General features: G+C 47.0%; 1 protein-coding gene across 5 annotated transcripts in view; it reads left to right on the forward strand.

Annotated features, from left to right (window-relative positions):
* Window positions 1-24088, forward strand: part of RALGAPA2 (Ral GTPase activating protein catalytic subunit alpha 2) — a 398803-nt gene that overhangs the window by 362586 nt on the left and 12129 nt on the right. Inside the window, exons 40-41 of one of the 5 annotated variants that reach the window (XM_088477338.1) lie at window positions 558-588; window positions 3526-3623. The exons of 3 other annotated variants lie outside the window; for them this stretch is intronic. In XM_088477338.1, the coding sequence (XP_088333464.1) occupies window positions 558-562 (5 nt within the window). In that variant the 3' untranslated portion in view covers window positions 563-588; window positions 3526-3623. Of the gene's footprint in view, window positions 1-557; window positions 589-3525; window positions 3624-24088 lie in introns of those variants that run through there. One more of the 5 variants, XM_088477337.1, reaches the window with a different exon arrangement.

A 24088-nucleotide genomic window follows, 5' to 3' on the forward strand; every position in this document is an offset into this window, starting at 1 on the left:
GGTTATGTAGTTCCATAACAGCTGGAGTGTCAAGGTTAGCCAACACTGTGCTAGATTAAACTATACCGAGCTGGGGATTATACAGCCTGATAGCACTGTTCCTCATATGCATGTGTTCTAAATCTCTGCAAATCAAGCAGTGATTTACTGTGAATCCATATTGTACAGGCTTCTGAAATGAGATGCTTTTCAGTGGTTTACCCAACATCAAATATTGCCTAATGAATTGTCCTTTCCAAAAATCTGGCCCTAACTTTGACACCTATTTAAATAATTATAGTAATACTGACACATAGTGTGGGCTGCCATTTATGGGCAGGACCGTTATTTATGAGGACTACTAACTGTGCCTCATGCCTCAGTCATGTGACTAGCTCCTAGGGACCTGATGAGCTGCATTCTTGTCGACCCCACAAATTGGCAGCCTACACTGCAGTCCGGCCACGCAATCACCAGCCAAGAAAGGTTGATCAATGGTTAGATGTAGCTGATGATGATCTCACTCCATGTTGTTGTTTTTTGTCGTTTTATTTCTTTGTTCTTTCCTTCTTTTTTAGATTAGAAAGTCTGTGTACAGTAATGAGAAAGGTAAGACTTGTACAAATAGGAGACTGCACTGGGTTTCCCTGGCTTTTCTCTCTCTTACTAATCAGCTTTTATTATGTGGCTAGTAATAGGGGAGCGAAAGATGGGGGAATAAAAATATCCCTTTCAATGAAAAGAAAGAAAATTCCCCGAGAAGCTCCTCTGAAACAAGTGTTATTGGGAATGAACACCTGACTGTGTAGTGGCACTGACAATAACGCTGCACCATTAGTAATTCCCCCTGCCCCTGCATGTCTGAGCTTCAACGGAAAGGCGCATTCTTTTTCCCTTTCTCCTGCTTCTGTTTGCTTGGGGCGGAATCTGACACCAGCACCTGCCATACTGGAACATGTCTTTGTTGCTTTGCACTTTTGTTTGAATTGCTGCAGGGGCGCCAATGGGAGTTAAAATCCATTTACTTTTTTTTATTTTTCCCCTTGCCTCTCCCTTATTCCCTCTGTAAGCATAAGACCCATAGAAAGGGATCTGGGTCTGCGCAGATAAGAATCGGCACGTGCTGTGCAACTATGGCCCTTTGAGTTAGCTAAACTTAATAAGTACCTTTCTTTTTTTTTTTTTTTTTTCTTTCCTGGGGGAGGACATGTTGGGCTTCTGAATGGAACAGCTGGGAGAGGAAAGGCAGACAAAAGCAGGGGAAACATTGAGAGCTATGAACCTAGAGATTGGAGGGAGCAGGCTGGCCACACGCCAGGTGTGACCTTTGCAGGCTCCTTGGCTCTGCTTGTTTGTCTGGGCAATTTACAATTCAGTAGTGGAAGTGAAAGATAGAGACAGCATACTTGTTCTATATAATGGAAGGACGCCAAGGAGGGTTGGTCCAAGGCATAATGATCAGAACTAATGCTGCCACCTCACTAGGGGAAATTGAACTAAATTGTGCCTCTGTGTACAACAAACCTCACTACTATTTATCTTATTTTATGGGACATGATGCATAAAAATGAAATTATTAACCACTAAAAGTCAGCAGAAGCACTCCTACTTGTGCAGTCCTAGGAAAGCCTTTTAGACCTTTCTTTCATAACTTATTGAAGGCTACATCAAATCCACATTAATAAAAAAAAAATCTATTAAAAACTTTATCTTGCAATACTTTGATTGCTATATATATATATATATATATATATATATATATATATATATATATATATTATATATATGTATATATTTGCATCACGAATGAATCATAATATTTCTATACATTGAAGATGGCAACATCTAATCAACCGGTATGATATATAACTTAAATGCAGGTTTTGGTTTTTTTTTACAATTAATTTGATATTGCAAAGATGTGTTCCTAAAATTTAAAGGCAGGTAGTAATCAACATTTGGGTCTTCACAGTGCTCCTTGTTGATGCTGTTATATATTTTGGTGGTTTAAGCAAAAAATGCATCCTGTCTGAATTAAGATGAGGTATTTATAGTGAAGTGTTCAGCCAGGATATAGGTAATGCAAAGTTAATTTGTATAGTAGAAATGTCTCATTTTATCTTAGCACCTGTAACTAGAAAAGGGGAGGTTTAATTACTATACAAGCAGCAAAGCACGACCCCTGGCACTGAAATGTGCACTAATTCAAGTGAACTTTAAGATATATTTTGTCTAGCCTTTTAGTGGAGTGTATCACCAGTGTTAGTTCTTCTATTTAAAGTGCATTCAACCACTAACCTAAATAGTAATAATTAGTTAATAGCTCTACCCTATGTTACACAGTAATTCCTGTATTTTCACTTGGTGTAATAAAATGGTGATGGTATTGTCCGAGTATATGGATTTGTTCTATTAATTTCCATGAAAATGAAATGTTATGTGAATGCACACCACAAACTTACAACATATTTTTTATGTGCTGGATTGAGAATTTATATACATAACATTAAAAGAAAATAGTAAATAATGAGAAAATACTGTAAAGGTGACTACTGCTTAGTTTTGCGCAATACTTAAAGCTGGCCGTACACCAGACCAACTTTCTCTGTTTTCCGGTGTTTGGAAGCAAATTGCAGATTATCATTTGCTCCTATGCATTTCCGGATTTTCATTCCAACCAACCAAACAACTAGTTGGAGGGAAGTTGGTCTGGTGTTTGGCCAGCTTTAGCCTCTCTAACTAAATCTGATTATATTTCCAAATAATCAGTGCATTGATTTTTCGTCTTTGTCAATCAAATTGCATGGTAAATCCAAATGTCTTTTTTATTTTTAAATGAAAAAATAAAATGTGCTTATTTTAAGGGACTAAATGTAAATGCCATGATATGGTCACTTTTGTTACTGAATTTTTAGGGCATGTGCAGTATAGTGATAACCTACAGTATGAACATGTAAATTTTCACATCTTCGTTTTTTTGCAAAAAAAATAAATCATATATAGATATATTTAATTTATATTTTTATTTTTTTCTTAGTGCATTATTGCATTCTCCACTAGAGCACTCTTTTTAGAATAAATCGGGTTAATTTGTTTACAACTCTGTATGGAAACAGACCTTCTAAGTTTCATCACAAGAAAAAGGCCAAGTAATTAGAGTTCGTGCCAGGCAGCTTGCAAGTGGAATTACAATATTTGTATGAAAGGCTTTATCTGCTGTGGTTATTACTTGCTCGTTGTGCAGCTGCTGTCTCTCTATCAATCAAGATACCTCAGATGAAGCTTCAAGGTTGATTGCATAGTTAAGGATTTGCCAGAAGAAAGTTTTGACTGATGGAATGTGCAAAGTTTTAGGGCTATTGGAATGTTGTAAGTGCTTGTAAGCAACTAGGTGTGGCTTGCCTATACACAAGTCTGCCTGTTTGGACTTCACCGCTCTTTATATGCACAGTAGCAGTATTGTTGAATAGCTTCCTTTTGAATACTGCTTGAGCTTGCCCAATTGGCTGAATTTGTATTAATTTGACCATCTGCCATTCTGTTTAGCTGCAGGAACATATGATACAAAAAGCCTCTCCCTCCCCCCTTTCTCCATGCCTCGAGGGAACAAAAAAAAGATAAAGAATTTCTATTCCGAACCAAAGACTAACAAGCATCTGCATTTTTTCACATAGTACTTTTCTGTAAAGAAAACGGTTGATTGTTGAATTAGATTGTTGTCTTTTAGTCTTTTCATTGTATTCTATCTCTGTCTTTACTGTCTTGTTTTACAATTTTCCTTTTAACATTTATTTAGTGTGCCACATGTTGTTGTTATGCAGTGTTTTTATTACGTTGTCTTTATTCCAGGTTATTGTAGCTGACTCTAGTATTACCTTGGTACAGTATAAATTGTGTACAACTCATAATTGCCTGTTTGGACAAGAGTTACTGGTGTGTGAAACACATGTAGATCAGTTTATGCACATTCTAACATTATCTTTAGTATATAAATATAATGATGATGTGAATTTCAAGATTGTGTACCCTTTGTTTTTAATTACATACCAATTAAATTGGCATAGACACTTTGTGAAAATCTGATTATTTTGTTACTTTGTGTTTTTGTTTTCTGTCATTATTTGAGACAGCATTAGCAATACCTCTCTGATCACTTTTCCAGCTATTTAGTCTCATTTTTGTATTTACTAAAACAAAAGAAAAATGTAGGTGTTAGACTATTTGTGTAGGATTTTTGTCCCATTCCACAAGAGGATAGCATTAGGTATTCCTCAGGCAACTTTACCACTTTAACATAATGACTACAGCAAGCCAGACTATAGGCCTGCTGTCATTGGTGATAGAACTTGGATAAAATCATATTCGTTGCTGTCCAATGATTGTTCATACTTGTTTCATTAACCAATCTAAAAAAAATGTATTCTGCATATGGAGCAGAACATTTTGTAGAAGGTGAAATGAGTCCTAATTGTCCATGAAGGTAAACTGGAAATAAGTATAATCTCTATATAGTTTTGCCTGCATGAATGGACTTATGCATGGTCACAGAATTCCTTGGTGTCTAATGTGGGCGGGGGTCTATTTTGTCAACATTCATAATGTTGTAATATTAACATATAGCATATCGTCATTGACCATGTAGACATTGATGAAATGTTGACATGATTAGAATGTCAACAAAACGTCCCTGGTGGTCTAGTGGTGACTTACCTGGTACAGTGGCTTCAGCGATGTCTTCCAGAGCCCAGCAGTGACATCATGATGAGTTCTGGCAGATCGATCATGCTGCACTTCTGGCAGTAAGTAACGCTAAACCTAACCTCTACTCCCACAGCTAACCCTCCCTCCAGTGCCCAACCTCCCCTCCCACAGCCAATCCTCCTCCTAGTGCTAGCCTCCCCATAGTGCCTAACCTCCCCTCCTGCAGCCTAACCCTCCCCCCGTGCCCAACCTCCCCTCCCGCAGCCTAACCCTCTTACTAGTGCTAACCTCTCCTCCTGCAGCCTAACCCTCCCCCCGTGCCCAACCTCCCCTCCCGCAGCCTAACCCTCTTACTAGTGCTAATCTCTCCACCCACAGCCTAACCCTCTTACTAGTGCTAACCTTCCCTCTGCAGCCTAACCCTCCACCTAGTGCCTAACCTCCCCTCCCACAGCCTAACCCTCCTCCCAGTGCTAACCTCCCCTACCGCAGCATAACCCCTCCCCCTAGTGCCTAACCTCCCCGCCCACAGCCTAAACTTCTCCCTAGTGTCTAACCTACCCTCCCGCAGTATAACCTTCCTCCTAGTGCCTAACCCCCGCTCCCGAAGCCTAATCCTCCCCCCTAGTGCCTAACTTCACCTCCCTCAGCCTAACCCTCCCCCTAGTGACTAACCCTAACCTTTCCCTCCCGTACCTAACCCTAATCCTCTCCCTTCAATGGCACTTAAGAAAATACTAGAAATATGTTCAGATTGGATTTACAGTGCCTTGCAAAAGTATTCACCCCCTTTGCATTTTTCATGTTTTGTTGCCTCACAACCTGGAATTAAAATGGATTGTTTGAAGGTGTGCATCATTTCATTCACAGAACATGCCTACAACTGTAAAGTTGTTGTTTTTTTTATATTGTGAATCAAACAACATTTAGGACAACAAAACAAAACGTCAGCGTGCATAACTATTCACCCCCCTAAAGTCAGTACTTTGTCGAGCCACCTTTTGCAGCAATTACAGCTACAAGTCGCTTTGATAAGTCTCTATGAGCTTGCCCCTGGGATTTTTGCCCATTCCTCAAGGCAAAACTGCTCCAGCTCCTTCATGTTGGATGGTTTCCGCTTGTGAACAGCAATCTTCCAGTTTGACCACAGATTCTCATTTGGATTGAGATCTGGGCTTTGACTAGGTCATTCCAACACATTTAAATGTTTCCCCTTAAACCACTCGAGTGTTGCTTTAGCAGAATGCTTCAATCATTGTCCTGCTAGAAGGTGAACCTCTGTCCCAGTCTCAAATCACAGACAGACTGAAACAGGTTTTGCTCAAGAATATCTCTGTATTTAGCACCATCCATCTTTCCCTCGACTCGAATCAGTTTCCCAGTCCCTTTTGCTGAAAAACATCCCCACAGCATGATGCTGCCACCACCATGTTTCACTGTGGGGATGGTGTTCTTGGGGGTGATGGGATGTGTTGGGTTTGCACTTTGCTCCAGACAGTGTTTTCCTTGGTGGCCAAAAAGTTAACTTTTAGTCTCATCTGACCAGAGCACCTTCCTCCATACATTTGCCACATGCCTTTTGGCAAACTCAAATTTTATCTTCTTATTTTTATCACTAAGTAATGTTTTTTTTTCTGGCCACTCTTCCATAAAGCCCGGCTCTATGGAGTGTACGGCTTATAGTGGTCACATGCACAGATACACCAGTCTCTGGACCTCATTCAGAGTCGGTCGTTGCGGCCGCACGGTCGTAAGGTAAAAGGGGCCGGATATGCAAATGAAGTGCTCGCAAGTTGCGTCGTTAAGATGGGATCGTTAGCTGGACGAGCGAGGGGAGGATGCGGCCGTAAGACTAAAAATACACCCCCTTCTCGTTCCCATTACACGTCATCTCCGGGCATATAAGGATTAATCAGGACCATCGGGAACCATCGGAGCTGGTCGTAGACCTTAAGGTTCACCATACCCTCTCTTAAGCACTACGATCAAGTCAGTGTAAAAACCTCTCATGTCACATGTGCCATGACACTATTTAATTAATTATGCACTCCCATAAAACGCCGTTTGCATAGTCAGGCACGCCTGCGTTCGGATCTCCACTCCCCCGTTCTCAAGCACCTTCCCCTGTTACCACCCACAAACGCCTCATCCTGTCACTCAAACTAACGACCTGGCCAAGTTGAAGGACAGAGCAATTTCTGATCGTAATAACTAGTTTGCGCACGCGCATTGCGAATTTTACGCATGTGCAGTTTAGCGAACATCGGTGGCGAACGATCGTGCGGCCGCAACGGCCGACTCTGAATGAGGTCCTCTGTGTGCAACTCTGCAGCTCCTTCAAGGTTACCTTTGGTCTCTGTGCTGCCTCTCTGAATAATGCGATCCTTGCCCGGTCTGTGAGTTTTGGTGGGCGGCCCTCTCTTGGCAGGTTTGTTGTGGTACCATGTTCTTTCCATTTGATGGTGATGGATTTGATGGTGCTCCGGGGGATCATCAAAGATTTGGATATTTTTTTATAACCCAAACCAGAATTGTACTTCTCAACAACTTTGTCCCTGACTTATTTGGAGAGCTCCTTGGTCTTCATCGTGTGATGCCTTTTGCTTAGTGGTATTGCAGCCTCTGCAATACCACTAAGCAAAGGTGGACTTCATTTCACTAATTATGTGACTTCTGAAGGTAATTGGTTGCACCAGAACTTTTGAGGGGTTTTATAGCAAAGCGGGTGATTACATATGCACATGCCAATTTTCAGAATTTTATTTATAAAGATTATTTTTTATATATATTTTTCTCATTTCACTTCACCAAATTAGACTATTTTGTGCAAATCCATCACATAAAATTCAGATAAAAAAAAATAAAAAATTACAGGTTGTAATGTAACAAAAAGGTACATAGCCAAGAGGGGTGAATACTTTTGCAAGGCACTGTATAGATCTCTTAAGAGAATAAACAAGTCTTATGATGATGATGATCAATGGATCAGCTCAAATGTTACCTAAAGATAGTTTTAAATGTTTAGAATTTTTTTTTTTTCTGACTGACATTAGTTTATTCTCAGTGAGCTTGGAAAATTAGGTTAGGTCTATAGTATCAAAACAGTCAGAAATCCTTGTGTTAACTCAGAGTTTCCCAAACTCCGCTATTACACAAGCATGGATATCCTTAAACCTGGACTGTAATGGTGGACTTTGGGGAAACTCTGTAAACTGAACATGTGACTATCCAAAGACAGGTTGTATAAGATAATTCCAACGGCTTGCTCCTTAGACTGATGGTATAATTGCACCCAGTTAAGTCTTCCTACAATGATCTATTCAGCTTTATTGGTAGTGAACAGAAAGAGCAGTGTTGGTTGCATTGTGACTTTATGGATACACTATGTTGATGGCAGCATCATTCTCTGGTGTTAACAATGAGAATGTTGGTGGTAGGTAATACCAATGACCTCACATTTCTCCATGCTACTTGGCATCTGTGATGCTTTCTATCAATTTAGATATTTTTTATACCTGAAATGGTAAATTGTGGAATGTGTTCATAATGTTAGATGTGATGATACAAGTGCTGTGTTAAGTAGAAACTTTAGACATTAACTCCTCACAAAAATAAAACTCATTGGGGTAGATGTATTATAGCGGAACTTAACGTGCCGCTATAACGCTTCCCGCTTCGCCTCTTTACCGAGGCAAAGCAGGAAGCACTACCGATGAGATGTATAAACATCTCATCGGCCGGAGAGGGGGAGCGTTAACTCCCCTCTCCGGCGCTACCGGCTAGAGACAGCAGCGCATCAGCCTAGTGCTGATGCCCTGTGTTTCTGTCCCAGCCGGCTCCACTGAGCATGCGCGGGATCTCGCAAGTATCGCGAGATCCCCGCCTGGAGCCGGCAGCCGCCACAGCATTGACAGCGCTGTCCCTGCTGTGGGGATAGGCTAGCGCCAGGCTGTAGTTGTCGATAACGACAGCTACAGCCAGCCGAACGGTCATGCGTTATGACCGTTCGTACATGGCCCTGCCGCCGGCGCTGCTATCTTATAGATAGCAGCGCCGATAATGACAGGGGCGCACAGCGCCCCTGTCATTTACCGCCCAGACCCCCGATCATACATCAGGGAGAAGCGGTATCAGCGCACATAATGTGCGCTGATACCGTTTCTGGGCTTCGTTCCCCCATTAATGGGGGGCTTCGTTCCCCCATTAATCCTTAGATGTATTTGCTAATTCAGAAATCATGTTTACATTAGCCAGATAATTTTATTATATTTTATTTGTATACTGTAGCACAAAACATTTTACAGTACTGTACGAATGGAGAGATCATAAGCATTGATTTACACATGGAACTAATTTCAACTGTCAACAGACATGGGACAGTAGAAATATATTTTCCCCAACCCTGGGGAATAAAGCAATCTTGCTAGAGATTAGTGAATTAACTAACACACATTCAAATAAATCCTTACCCTATGTGAGACACCACCACTTAGAATATGGATGGCAGTCATTGGGTAGAATATTTAGTTGGTTTATGCAAATTGAGTTGCAAAAAATGCTAAATAAAGCAAAATCCATTGACCACACTTGTTCCTGCAGCAGCTGTTATCTGCAGTGACTATTGGCTCTGGAAATTCCTTTAGACTCTTTCCCATTCCTGCATGCATCACTAGCAGGTGCTTGGGGATGGAGGATGGGAAAAGACACTTTGTGTGACACTGGATCTGTGCAGTACATGTAATAACCTTTCAGTGCACATCCATGACCATTCTTCCGCACTGTGCTACATGTTTATTCACTGTGAACCAGGAAAGATTTCAGGGTCTTCTATGGGAGTAAGCTACTTACTGGAAAGTTGAGTACACATGGTGGAAACTTCAAAATCTTTCCTACTCATACTTATGGCCACCTCTTCAATGAATTACAGTGTTTACATTAGTAACCAAAAATATTACCCGTTCACCTGCAGCATCAATAATAAGGATGATACATGCACATTGCTAGTGCTGGATGATCATCCTAGTATCATGGTGTAACGCTTTGAAAGAGCCAGTTCTCCATTTTGTATCTTCACAGACAAACTGTTAATTTATCACCACTATGTCACTTTAAATTGTATAGTGGTCACCAGAATGGTTCACAGCAACCTCTAGTGGACCCCTCAGTAGGGCTATGCATTCTCTAGTGGCAATTTGAATGAGGCTATGCATTTTCTAGTGACCATTTGAATGGGGATATGGCCACTGTAATGTAGCTATGCGTTCACTAGTGGCCACCAGAATTATGCTATTCGTTCTCTAGTGGCCACCAGAATGAAGCTAACCATCCTCTAGTGGCCACTGGAATGAAGCTTTGCATCCTCGTGAACACCAGAATGGGGCTCGGCATGGGGTATAGATGGTGCTGGTGGAGCCTGGTCACTAAGGAGTTAACCTTTGGGGCAGTTCAGGCTCCTCCTCCCCTATACACCGCCTCCTGCCCAGGCCAGTCAGTTTTTTTTTCTTTTCGTGCCCTGAGGTGCTGGGCACATTTTTATCAGCTGCTCTGCAGCTGTCCCTAATTATTTTATCTTTTATATTCACTTCTGGCAGTGGCGGAGCTAGCTGCCTAGCATCTCTCACACCACCCGCCTGTTCCAGATACCCTGCGCCAGGGATCTGAGCACTATCGCTGCAGGCAGTAGCTCAGCACATGCAGTGTTCACATCAGACAGGGAGCTGCGACCGGATTGCTGGGGACAGGTCTCCTGCATTGCGGGACGCCACCCATACAAGCTGCTTCCTGCATTGTGGGAGGCCACCCATACAAGAGGCAGTTTCCTCCCTCTTTGTGGGGGTCACCAGAGGGAGGAGGGGCCAGTAAGGGCCCGGTTCTCCGCTCCCTCACTAGACCCCCAGGGACATTCGCCTAATAGTGTTTTTAGTTAATGGTGCCGGGTCCTTGACATGGTTGCCCACAGGGGAGGGGCCTTCTTCCCGTTCTCCCCTCCTCGCTCTGTTGGCACTTTCCTAATTTGGCAGTGCCCCAAGAGTCCACCCTGTTCTCCTCCCACTAGGACGTTGAGCGGCCATCTTTGATCGGTGGTGCTGCTTGTCTGCAGAGAGTGCCAGGTCTCCCCTCCTGCTATACTCGCTCAGGGCCAGGTTTATAGTTTATTCTCCCCTCCTTTCTGCACCTTTTAGGTTTGGTATTGGTGTTTATATTTCTATAACAGTGTGTGTCAGGTCCCTTCTGGACTCAGGAATTATTTTCTATGCCCCTCCACTTCAAAGGGGAGACTGTTTCTATCCATGCCTATTCCTCGTGGGAAAACCAGATTGTTCCTTCCAGCCAATCCTCAAGTTAAAGTCCCTAAATGTTTATCCTCATGTCCCCAAGTCGCAATGGAGTCTCCGCAGTCCATTCTATATTTGGAACCAGGGGATTTCTTTGTCCCTGAACGTCAAGAATGCTTACATGCATATTTAAATTTCAGTGCGACACCAGCGGTTTCAGCAATTTGCAGTACTCTCACACCATTACCAGTTTCGGCCTTACCTTTCGGGTTGTCAACAGCTCCTAGAGTGTTCACCAAGGTGATGTCAGTGATAGGAGCAACCCTGCAACTCAAAAGGGTCCAGACAACACCGTACCAGGAATACCATCTCCTTGTGGCCCTTTCGGAAGTCACTCAGCAAGAACAACACTCCCTAACGATTGAGCTTCTTCAGTCCCACAGGTGGCTCATCAACATGGTGGAGTTTGCCCAGTTTCACTCTAGGATCTTCCAGGTGGTAATTCGTCCAAGTGGGACAGCTCTTTCCTTCAAATCAGGCCTTTTGTTGTCACTGGAGGCTCGACACTCCTCTGTGGTGGCTTCAATTGTCTCACCTAAACAAGGGTCGACCGTTTCTGGTTCATCAGTGGGGTCTACTCACTACGGATGCCAGTCCCAGGGAGCAGTCACACAGGAGGCAACTTTCCAGTGACGCTGGACAGGTGTTAATCTCATCTTCCCATAATTGTATTGGAGCTTCGAGCAATCTACATGGCCTTGTGTCAGGCACGTCCCCTTCTCCAGGACAAGGTCTGCTTATACAATGCCATTACCTACATAAATCATCAAGGCGGCAATAGGAGCCACCAGGCAATGCTGGAAGTGAGCAGAATCCTGCTGTGGGCAAAATAGTTTATCCCAACACTGTTGGCGGCTTACATCCCAGGGGTAGATAACTGGGAGGCCGACTTTAACAGCCATCAAGACATCCATCTCGAGGAATGGTCTTGTCACCAGGAAGTAATCCATGAACTGGTGGACCGTTGAGGTCATCCATCCATATACCTGATGGCCTCATGACTCAAGCTTCCCCGCTACTGTTCCAGGTCTTGAGATCTGGGTGAGCTTCTCGTGGATGCACTGCCGGTTACTTGGACCTTTTCACTGATGTATGTTTCCCCCCCCTGATGTCCTTTCTACCAATGGGTCAATCGCAAATCGAAACAGGACAGAGGGACCTTCATTCTCGTAGCTCTGAAATGCCAATCTCACACGTCTGATTATAGTGGCTCTGTGGCGGCTTCCTCTCAGCCTGGAACTTTTCTCCCAGGGTCCTTGCCTCCATCCAGATCTAGAACATCTGGCTTTGATGGGGTGGCTGTTGAGACTTCAGAGATTTTTCGAATGCTGTGATCGGTACCATGCATTGTGCTTGAAAACTGACTTCTGCTAAGACATACCACAGAGTCTGGAGAGCCTACTTCTTCTGGTGTGCTCGGTAGAAATGAAAACTGGAATTTTCTGTGTCACTATAATGTTTGTCTTTCTTACAGACCGGTTTAGATTTGGGCCATTGTCTATCTTCCCTGAAAATCCAGGTTTATGCACTTTGTTTATTTTCAGAGACACTTGGTGACTATTCCGGCTATTCAGACCTTTTTCCAAGGGGTCCTCCATATTTGTGCCTCTGTTGGAGCCCTGGGATTTGGGCTCAGTTCTCTGGGCTCTACTACGTTTCTCCCTGTGAGCCTTTGGTGTCTGTGAACCTAGAATGGCTTACGTGGAAAACTGTTTTCCATTTGGCTATTTCTTCGGCCCGTCTGTTTCAGAACTGCCTTATCACATAAATCTCCTGATATTTCATCCAGACTTTGTGGTTTTACAAACTACACACTCATTCCCCCAAAAGGTGGTCTCCAAATATCATATTAATCAGGAGATTGTAGTTACATCCTTTCAGGGTACCAGTGACTCCCAGACATCTCCCAAGTACTTAGACGCGTTTACGTGGGTATATCTAATAGGGGTGTGCACCGGCCACTTTTCGTGTTTTGGATCTGGATCTTTCTTTGTGTTTTGGATCTGGATTGGTTTTGCCAAAACCACCCTTCCGTGTTTTGGGTTCTGGGTTTTGTGTTTTGGATCTGTATTTTTTTTTTAAAAAAAGCATAAAAACAGCTAAAGTCACAGAATCTGTGGGTTTTTCTGCTCCTATGCTATTATTAACCTCAATAACCTTAATTTCCACTCATTTCTAGTCTATTCTGAACACCTCACACCTCACAATAGTGTTTTTATGTCCAAAAGGTTGCACCGAGGTAGCTGGATGACTATTCTAAGCGACACGAGTGGGTGGCCCAAAAATGTGGCCCATCTAGGAGTGACACTGCAGTGGCAAACAGGATGGCAGTTTGAAAAACTAGGCCCCAAACAGTACATAATGCAAAGAAAAAAAAGAGGTGCAAGATGGAATTGTCCTTGGGCCCTCCCACCCACCATTATGTTGTATAAACAGGACATGCACACTTTAACAACCCAATCATTTCAGCGCCAGGGTCTGCCACATGACTGTGGCTGAAATGATTGGTTAGTTTGGGCCCCCACAAAACAAGCTGGCAATTAATCTGTCCCTGCACAAACTGGCTCTATGGAGGCAAGATGTCGTCCTCATCCTCCTCATTCACCGATTCCTCACCCTCTTCAGTGTTGTGTACATCATCATCCTCACAGAGTAATAATTCATCCCCGCTGGAATCCACCACCACAGGTCCCTCTGTACGTTATGGAGGCTGGTCTCCCTGGAAGAGTTGATAATTCATTTTTATGAACATCATCTTCTCCACATTTTGTGGAAGCAACCTCCTACGCCTTTCGCTGACAAGGTTCCCGGCTGCACTAAACACTGTTTCGGAGTACACACTGGAGGGGGGGCAACTCAGGTAAAATAGAGCCAGTTTGTACAGGGGCCTCCAAATTGCCTCTTTTTCCAGCCAGTACATGTACGGACTGTCTGACATGCCTACTTGGATGCTGTCACCGATGTAATCCTTTAACAGACAGACGCACGCTTGTTGCTGCTGCTTTGAGGATGCACGTGGAATCTAGACGGGATTTGGAACCGGGGACACACTACCTCCATCAATTGTCTAAATCCCACTGCACTAATGGCGGATACCGGACGCACGTCTAACACCAACATAGCAGTTAAGGCCTCAGTTATACATTTTGCTTCAGGATGACTGCTGTCGTACTTCATCCTCCTCGCTAAGGACTGTTGGAGGGTCAATTGTTTAGTAAAAGTAGTGGTGTTCCTACTTCCTCTCTGGGATGATGAACAACTCCCAGCAGCAGCAACAGCACTAGGAGGAAGTGGTTCTTGATCTTTCCCTATTTTATTTTTATTGGAAAAAGTTTGGTCCTCCATTTATGTTATATTGCTATATACGTGCGGCTAAGGCGCACACAAACACAGAAAATAATTTTTTATTTTTGTTGGAGACTAGTGCACTTTGTGGGTTACACCACCCTTTAAGAAATGAGCCAGCCGGCCCTTTACTTATGGGACACAGGCGCACGCTTGGTGCTGCTCCTTTGTTGATGCACGTGCAGCCACAGTGCACACAATTCACAAACACAGAAAATATTTTTTTATTTTGTTTGGAGTGTACTTTGGGGGTTACAGCACCCTTTAACGGTCAAGCCAGACGGCCCTTTACTTTTGACACAGGCGCACGCTTGGCACTACTTTGTTGATGCACGTGCGGCTACTGCGCACACAATTCACAAACACAGAAAATATATATTTTTTTGGACTGGAGTGTACTTTGGGGGTTACAGCACCCTTTAACGGTCAAGCCAGCCGGCCCTTTACTTATGACACAGGCGCACGCTTGGCACTACTTTGTTGATGCACGTGCGGCTATTGCGCACACAATTCACAAACACAGAAAATATTTTTTTTTTTTGTTTGGACTGGAGTGTACTTTGGGGGTTACAGCACCCTTTAACGGTCAAGCCAGCCGGCCCTTTACTTATGACACAGGCGCACGCTTGGCACTACTTTGTTGATGCACGTGCGGCTACTGCGCACACAATTCACAAACACACAAAAAATATTATTTTTTTTAGCACTTGGGGGGAGCACCCCTGATGGACAGAGCACCCCCTGGACAACACTACAGCACCCCTTTAGGACTGGGACACTGCACAGGACTTTGGAGTGGACACAGCCCCTATGGAGAACTGACTGCACAACACAGTCCAGCCAGCCCCTATGGACTTTGAAGTAGTGGACACAGCCCCTATTAACAACAGCAGCACAGCACAACACAGCCAGCCCCTATGGACTTTGAAGTAGTGGACAACAGCAGCACAGCACAACACTACTCTGCACTACACTACACTACACAGCCCTGCCAGCCCTAACTCCCACCCTCCCTCTTCACTGTCCACAGCCGAGTGAGAAAATGGCGCCGACGCGGGTACCTTATATAGGATCCAAAACCCGCGAGACCCGGAAGGCGGGATGATGACGTTTTGCCTCGATTTCAGATCCGAGTCAGGCGGGAAAAGTCGAGCCTGACTCGGATCTGACTCGGATCGGGGGGGTTCGGATTTCAGAAATCCGAACCCGCTCACCCCTAATATCTAAGGACTTTCGCCATTCGGATTTTCTCTTTGTCAGCTATTCAGTTCTCAAGAGAGGTTGGCTCGCTTTCAAGCAAACCATTGCTTGATGGATTTGGGAAGTCATATGTCAGGCTTACACGTTGGCTAGCCTACGGTACCTCCTTTTGTTGCTTTCCACTCCACCCTATCGGTCGGGATCTCCTGGGTGGCTTGGCGTGGAGCCTCGGCGGAGCAGATTTGCAGGGCAACCACTTGGTCCTTGGCACACACTTTTATTAGTTTCGACTGGTTTGACTCCTTCGCCTCCAAAGAAGCTAGTTTTGGACGAAGGATCCTCTGAGCAGTTCAGGAGCATTCTTTCCCTTAGTGGACTGCTTTTGGACGTCCCCATGGTTTCTGTAGTGAACCCCATGCCTGAGAGAGAAAACAAGATTTTGGTTCTTACCTGCAACATCTGTTTCTCTGATGCTATGGGAAATACTATACTGTCCGTTTGCTCCTGGTTTTCCTGGGTTGTGTTTGGGTTTTGTGTTATGCCAGGTCACTTGACCCTCAAGTGTGAATGTGTTTGTGCCTGGTGTTTCCTCTTCTCTCCTTTGCCTTTCGGGCTTTTGCTAGACTTTATCTGATTGGCCTGGGCAGCGGGCGGGACTATAGGGGGAGGAGCCTGAGCTGCCCTAAAGGTTAACTCCTTAGTGCTCAGACTCCTCCAGCACCAGCTATACCCCATGATCTCTCCAGTGCCCCTCACGGCATCAGAGAAACAGATTTAGCAGGTTGTGTCCTCACACATCTTTGACGCAGTTGCGCCAAACAGCCCCTCTCAGCACGCCATGTCCTTTGTGAGACTGCAAACGCCAGGCATCTTTTTTAAGTCTCTTTTTCTACTTCAGGGTCCATAGGGTATCCACAGGATACCTTGGGGTATAGGTGTGACGTCAGTCGCAGGGCACCAAAGAGTTAAGCTTTCAGCCTCCCAGGATGCACTAGGTCCCCCTCCTATACCCCGCCCCCGGGCCAAGGCACCTCAGTTTAGTTTGGTGCCCGGCCGGAGTCGGGTGCACCTGTTGGAGTGGGGGCTAGAAGAGCCCCTGAAGCTTATTCTTCATGCAGCTGTGGCTGCACATCTGGATGTACAGCATGGACAGTCAGTCCTGACGTCCATGCTGTCTTCCCTACACCCCGCCGGTACCAGAACGCCGGTACTGATCCGGGGATGCTGGTGGGCGTCTGGGGTCACAGCTAGCGGTGACCCCAGATGCTCCGGACCATGGCCGGATTCAAGGGGGACAGAGGTAAGCAGCGGGGTCCCGCGGTGGGTCCCCGCTGATCACATGGTCCTAAGTCCCCAGGCAGGGGGCTCCCTGGGGACTGGCTGCAGCGTGGAGCCAGGCGACCAACCTGCGCTTCCACTACCCCCTGGGACAGCGGACCGCAGCAGAGCGGTAGCGCTGCGGCGTCCCAGGGGTTAAATGCATGCCAGGGGAGCGCGCCTTCCCTGTCTCACAGCCGGCGCCTCCCCCGCTGCACACAGCCCTCTCTGCATGCTGCCGACTGGTCCTGTGGCAGCGCTCCTCCCCCAGGCCAGCCTCCTCTCTGCTCCTCGGTGGCCATCTTCTCCAGAACGCATGGTGAACGCTGCTGGAAGCGCTGGACGGAAGCATCGTGGTCTGGGTCCCCCCGCATACCTCTCCTCCGCTGTGGTCAGGTCTGTGTATGCAGCGCTGTGTCCTACCAGGCCCTGTGTCTGTGTAGTTGAGTGATCAGCGCTGTTAGTGCAGGAATTGTTATTTTTCTGCATTGTATGTGACTGTGCTAGCGCTGCTGCCTGTAATCTTTTCTTCTCTAAACTGTCAGCTTTATTACTGTCCCTGTTCTTTCTGCTAAAGCCCTTGCGGTGCGGTGCTGCAGGGTGGTCTCTCGCCTATTTAATACTTAATTGGTGAGAGAGGTCACATACGTGGTGCCATCATGTCTGAAAGTGATTTTCCCCTCCGGCTACAGTGTACCACGTGCAAAGTACCGTTAGCGGAGGGGGAGGGTAGCGCGGAGGGCCTTTGCCGGCAGTGTTTGTCCATGGCGCGGCCTATTACGGTTACAGCACCGGTACAGGAGCCGCCCTGGGCTTGTTTCGCTCAGGCGTTAACAGCTTTAGTGGGCCAGTTAGCTCCGCAGCCCGCGTTTACTCCGATGGGTTTGTCCCAGCAGTCTGTGGTGTCGTCACCCATGCAGGGGTTCCCACGACAATTGGTGGTACCCCACAGTCTCCCTATTTCCCCGCTCCCGGGTTCTCAGGAGCCAGCGTGGGTTAACTCCCTGACGAGTTCTGTACAGCACTTGTCGGATGTGTTGCAAGGGGAGTCTGTGATGCGGTCTCATAAAAGGCCGGTGGCGTCTCTGTCCGCTCCTTATGAGGATGACGAAGGGACGTCTGATGATGGGGAGATTCTAGATCCTTACGATCAGGAACCTCTCCATACTAAGGACGCTGATGCTAAGTCCAAAGTATATATTCCTGGACTTATTCGGGCGGTCCGCACAGCCTTGGTGATTGAGGACGAAGTTCCCCCAGCGGCTAAATCTAAGTATGCCTTTTTCAAAGATGTGAAGGGCGATGCCACAGTCTTTCCTCTTTCGGGTCAGTTGGTGGACCATTTAGAGGAGGCGTGGAAACAACCTGGCAAAAGATACCAGCCGCAGAGACGCCTGGCGGTGGCTTATCCGTTCGCGGATAATTATTTTGCGAAGTGGGAATCCCCTCCACAGGTGGATTCTCACGTGACCCGTCTTGTCCGTAGTGCCACATTGCCGATGCCATCCATGTCCTCCCTTAAGGATGCTACGGACCGCAAGGTAGAAATCTGCCTGAAGTCCGCTTATTCCCTTGCTGGGGGGGCAGCACGGCCGGCTATGGCCATTTGCTGGGTTGCCAGAGCGATGGAGCGCTGGGCGGATTCATTAGAGGCTTCTTTTGAATCCGACTGTCCGGCCGATCAGGCGGAGTTGATTGGCAATCTCCGTGATTCGGCCACCTACATCAACGAGGCGGCTCTAGACATTAGTACTCTGGTGTCTAGAATTTCTTCAGCAGCGGTAGCTGCTCGTCGCACCTTGTGGCTGCGATCCTGGAAGGCGGACGCAGATTCCAAGAAAGGTCTGGAAGCGTTGCCGTTTACCGGAGAAGTTCTCTTCGGTCCGGATCTGGATAAGATTGTGGCCACGCTGGCGGCAGCCAAATCTGCCTGTCTCCCGTCGGCCGCTGCTCCTTCTGGTTCGGGACCATCGTCCTTTCGGTCATCTAGGGCCCAGGGCAGGCCCAAACCACAGTCGTTTCCTCGACAGGCTGGCCCTAAGAAATCGGTCAAGCCCCGGAAGCAGGCATGGAGTACCAGACGTCCGGCCCCCAAGCCAGATGGCAAGCCTGCGGCCTGACGGTCCGGGCCTCCCTTTGGGGGATCCCAGGGTGGGAGGCCGCCTGCTACAGTTCGCCCAGTGTTGGTCGACCACTACGACAGACACTTGGGTTCTGGAGGTGGTTTCCCACGGATACGCCCTCTCCTTCCGGCACAGACCCCCGGCTCGCTTCTTCACCACGGGTCTCCCATCAGACCGGAACAAGGCTACGGAGCTGCGGAAGGTATTGCACACTATGCTCCAGGCTGGAGTTATAGTGGCGGTTCCATTCTCCCAGAGGGGCCAGGGTTTCTATTCAAATCTATTTTTGGTACAGAAACCCAATGGGTCATATCGTCCGATTCTCAACCTCAAAGCACTCAACAAGTCTTTGCGGGTCCCGAAGTTTCGGATGGAGACCCTACGGTCCATCATTCTGGCGCTGGAACCTGGGGACTACTTGGTGTCATTGGACATACAGGACGCTTACCTGCATGTCCCTATTCTTTGGCGCCATCAACAGTTCCTCAGGTTTGCAATCAGCAGCGACCACTTCCAGTTTCGGGCGTTACCTTTTGGCCTGGCAACAGCACCACGTGTTTTCACCAAGGTGATGGCGGTCATGGCGGCTTCTCTGCGGCTGCAGGGAGTCCGCATGTTGCCGTATTTGGACGACCTGTTATTGGTGGCAGGATCTCCAGAGCTCCTGTTACGCCACTTGGACCTGACCATTGCACTGCTGCAACGGCACGGCTGGCTAATCAACTGGCAGAAGTCCACTCTAATCCCGTCTCGGAGGATTCTGCATCTTGGAGCCTTATTGGACTCGGGACAGCAAAGGATCTTCGTGACGGAGGACAAGATCTCTGCTTTACAGTCAAGGGTGCGCAGTTGTCTGCACAGCCGCCGGGTGTCCTTACACTCGGCGATGAGGTTACTGGGCTCCATGGTGTCGGTGTTCGACATGGTGGAATACGCCCAGTTTCACTCCAGACCTCTGCAGCACCTGATCCTGTCCAAGTGGAACGGGCTGACTCAGTCTCTGAAGTCCCAGACGATTGTGCTCACCCAGGAGGTTCGCCTGTCCCTTACGTGGTGGTTACAGACGACCCACCTCAACAAGGGACGTCCGTTCTGGGTTCCAAATTGGGTCCTGTTGACAACGGACGCCAGTCTTCGGGGCTGGGGAGCAGTTTCGGGTCCACACTTGTTCCAGGGCAGGTGGACGCCGACAGAAGCGGAGCTTCCAATAAATATCTTGGAACTCCGTGCGGTCTTCAATGCTCTCCAGCAGGCACAGCGGTTTCTCCAGGGTCGCCCGGTGCAGGTCCAGTCGGACAACGCTACCACCGTGGCCTACATAAACAGGCAAGGAGGAACTCGCAGTCGGGCGGCTCTCGTAGAGGTCTCTCGGATCCTGGTTTGGGCGGAGCGCAATCTTCCGGCCATATCAGCGGTCTTCATCCCGGGAGTGCTCAATTGGGAGGCGGACTTTCTAAGTCGCCAGGACGTTCATCCGGGGGAATGGTCCCTGCACCCGGACGTTTTTCAACTACTGGTGGACAGGTGGGGTCTTCCAGAAATCGACCTCATGGCGTCCCGGCACAACAACAAGTTGCCGGTGTACGGGTCTCGCACAAGAGACGAAGGGGCGTCTCTGGTGGATGCTCTGTCCGTCCGGTGGACGTTCCGGTTCGCATACCTGTTCCCTCCGGTCTCCCTTCTTCCACGGGTAATCCGGAAATTCAAACAGGAAGGAGGGACGCTCCTGTTGATAGCTCCCGCGTGGCCCAGACGGCACTGGTTCTCAGACCTTCAGGGTCTGTCCGTGGACATTCCTCTGCGGTTGCCGCTACGACCGGACCTTCTGTCTCAGGGTCCTTGCCTTCACCCGGACCTGACTCGGCTGTCTTTGACGGCGTGGCTGTTGAGACGGCCATGCTGAGGTCCCGGGGGTTTTCCAGCTCTGTGGTGCGTACCATGTTACGAGCTCGGAAACCGTCTTCCGCGAGGATATACCATCGCGTGTGGCATACGTTCTTCCAGTGGTGTCGACCGAGAGGTTATGCACCGCGGGAGTTTCGTCTGTCTCGGATTCTCGCCTTCCTGCAAGCGGGACTAGATCATGGGCTTCGCCTTGCTTCTTTGAAGGTACAGGTTTCGGCCCTATCTGTCTGGTTTCACCGTAGGATTGCTACAATCCCGGATGTGCGCACCTTTATGCAGGGTGTTCTCCGCATTCAGCCGCCCTTTGTTCCACCTGTGGCGCCTTGGGATTTGGCTGTGGTCCTGAGGGCTCTCCAAGGACCGCCGTTTGAACCACTGGGCTCAGTGGATCTTAAATGGCTAACAGCTAAGACTGTTTTCCTTCTGGCCATTGCTTCGGCCAGACGTGTTTCTGAGTTAGGGGCTCTTTCTTGTAGACCCCCTTTCTTGGTTTTTTATGGGAACAGGGCAGTGCTCCGCACTCGGCCCGAGTTTCTTCCCAAAGTTATTTCCCAGTTTCATATTAACGAGGAAATAGTTGTTCCGGCCTTTAACTCACCGGGTCTTTCCGTGGGTGAGGCCTCTTTGGATGTTGTGCGGGCCTTAAGGACTTATGTTGACCGCACTTCTTCGTTTAGGAAGTCGGACGCTTTGTTTGTCCTCTTTGGCTTCCGTAAAAAGGGTTGGCCTGCTTCAAAGCAAACTTTGGCAGCCTGGATCCGTATGGCTATTTCTGAAGCTTATCTTCATGAAGGCCTACCGGTCCCTCCTTCTCTGAAGGCTCATTCCACTAGGTCTGTGGGTCCTTCGTGGGCAGCTCGACGTGGTGCCTCGGCAGTTCAGATCTGCAAGGCTGCTACGTGGTCTTCTGTCCATACCTTCGTGAGGTATTACAGGTTTGACACCTTCGCCTCTCAGGATGCTTCCTTCGGGCGGCGGATTCTCCTTTCTGCACAGGAGCGTCCCCACCCTTAAAGGATACTGCTTTGGGACATCCCCAAGGTATCCTGTGGATACCCTATGGACCCTGAAGTAGAAAATATGAGATATGGTAAGAACTTACCCTTGTTATCTCTATTTCTACGAAGTCCATAGGGTTCCACAGGACTCCCGCCCTGTCGCACCTGTGCTGCAGATGGGCTTTGCTCTGGTCACCGGTTTTCCGTCTCCCTCTGGTGAGAATGTGATTCTTGTATGTGTCCAGATCTTTGTTCTCTCTCTTCCTTCTCCTCCTCCGGCCTATGGCTTGGTAACTAACTGAGGTGCCTTGGCCCGGGGGCGGGGTATAGGAGGGGGACCTAGTGCATCCTGGGAGGCTGAAAGCTTAACTCTTTGGTGCCCTGCGACTGACGTCACACCTATACCCCAAGGTATCCTGTGGAACCCTATGGACTTCGTAGAAATAGAGATAACAAGGGTAAGTTCTTACCATATCTCATATTTTTTTTTTTGCTGAAAATTAGTCTTGGTCGCAATGCGAAGTGCTACAATGCAGTGGCCGCTGCTTTTTTCCATGCCAAGTTCCATTGTTGCAAGATGCATTTTTGGCAAAAAAGATGCACAACACTGGGACCACACGGCTCACTCTCACCAGGCATCTCGCTCCACGTGGCGTATTTAGGCTAGATGTGTGAGGACACATCTGTAAGAAAATCTAGTTATGCATTCTCTATTTTCCACCAGAAAGGAGCTCTGCATACTCTAGTGGTCACCAGATTTGGTCTTCACATTCTCTAGTGGAAGTTAGCATAGGGCGCTACATTCTCCTGTGGCCACCTGTATGGGGATATGCATTTTGAAATTCCCACCTAATTGGGCCTATGCTTTTTCTATTGGCCATCTGAACTCTCCAATGGCCACTCTATGCATTCTTGAATGGCCACCTGACTGAGGCTATTGATTCTATTGTTGCCACCAGAATGAGGCTATGCTTTCTCTAGTGGCCACCAGTATGGGAGCTACGCATTCCCTAGGTGCCACCAAAATAGGTTTGTACGCTCTCTATTGGTCACCAACATAAGGCTCTGCAGTGTACAGAGAACAGCTGAATATGTTCTGCAGGGTGTGATATGTATTACCGCCGGCCGACAGCGGCTGCCCAACAAAGGAGGAAATGCCTATCGTCCTAAAGGTAAGTATTTACTAACCTAACCCCCCTAACCCTCTCTAGGGGTGCCTAAACCTAACCCCCCCTTCCCCGCTGCCTAAACCTAAGTCTCCCGGGGGGGGGGTGCCTAACCCTCCCTCCCCCTAGCCTAACCCTAACCTCCCGGGGGGGTGTCTGACCCTAAGTCCCCCTCGGGAGCCCTAAACCTAACAACCCCCCCAGTGGTTTCATGTTGTAGTTTTTATAAACACTAAAGAGAACCAGAAGTGTGGTTTTTTTTGTTTGTTTGTTTTTTAACCAGTATGGTACTTTTAGTGGGTATCATACAGTAAGCATAAGCTTAATGCGCTCATTGATTCTCTGTGCATTTATTTTTTATCATATGTGGTGTGTTGTACTTTAAAGAACACCTGTCAAAAGCACTACAGGGGAGGTGCAATGATGTGTTTCTCAGGTGCTGTATGCTGTGGCAAGGCAAGAGTGGTTTATATAGGGATCATTAATCCCTAAGAGAACTACATTCCACATGAATTTATATGGAGTGTTTTGTGGCTAGTATGACTTGTGCTGAAGTGTAAATGGATGCTACTTATATACATATGTGTAAGTGTGTGTGTTATATATATATATATATATACACATACATACATACACAGTCAGGTCCATAAATATTGGGACATTGACAGAATTTTCATATTTTGGCCTCTATTCACCACCACAATGGCTATGAAATGAAACAAACAAGATGTGCTTTAACTGCAGACTTTCAGATTTAATTTGAGGGTAATTACATCCAAATCAGGTGAACGGTGTAGGAATTACAACGGTTTCTATATGTGCCTCCCACTTTTTAAGGGGCCAAAAGTAATGGGACTATCAACTCAAAAGCTATTTCATGGACAGGTGTGGGCTATTCCCTCATTATTTCATTATCAATTAAGCAGGTGAAAGGTCTGGAGTTGATTCTAGGTGTGACATTTGCATTTGGAATCAGTTGCTGTCGACTCTCAATATGAGATCCAAAGAGCTGTCACCAT

Source organism: Taudactylus pleione, unplaced genomic scaffold (genome assembly GCF_031769625.1).
Source record: "Taudactylus pleione unplaced genomic scaffold, aTauple2 ptg000201l, whole genome shotgun sequence".
Classification (NCBI taxonomy): domain Eukaryota; kingdom Metazoa; phylum Chordata; class Amphibia; order Anura; family Myobatrachidae; genus Taudactylus; species Taudactylus pleione.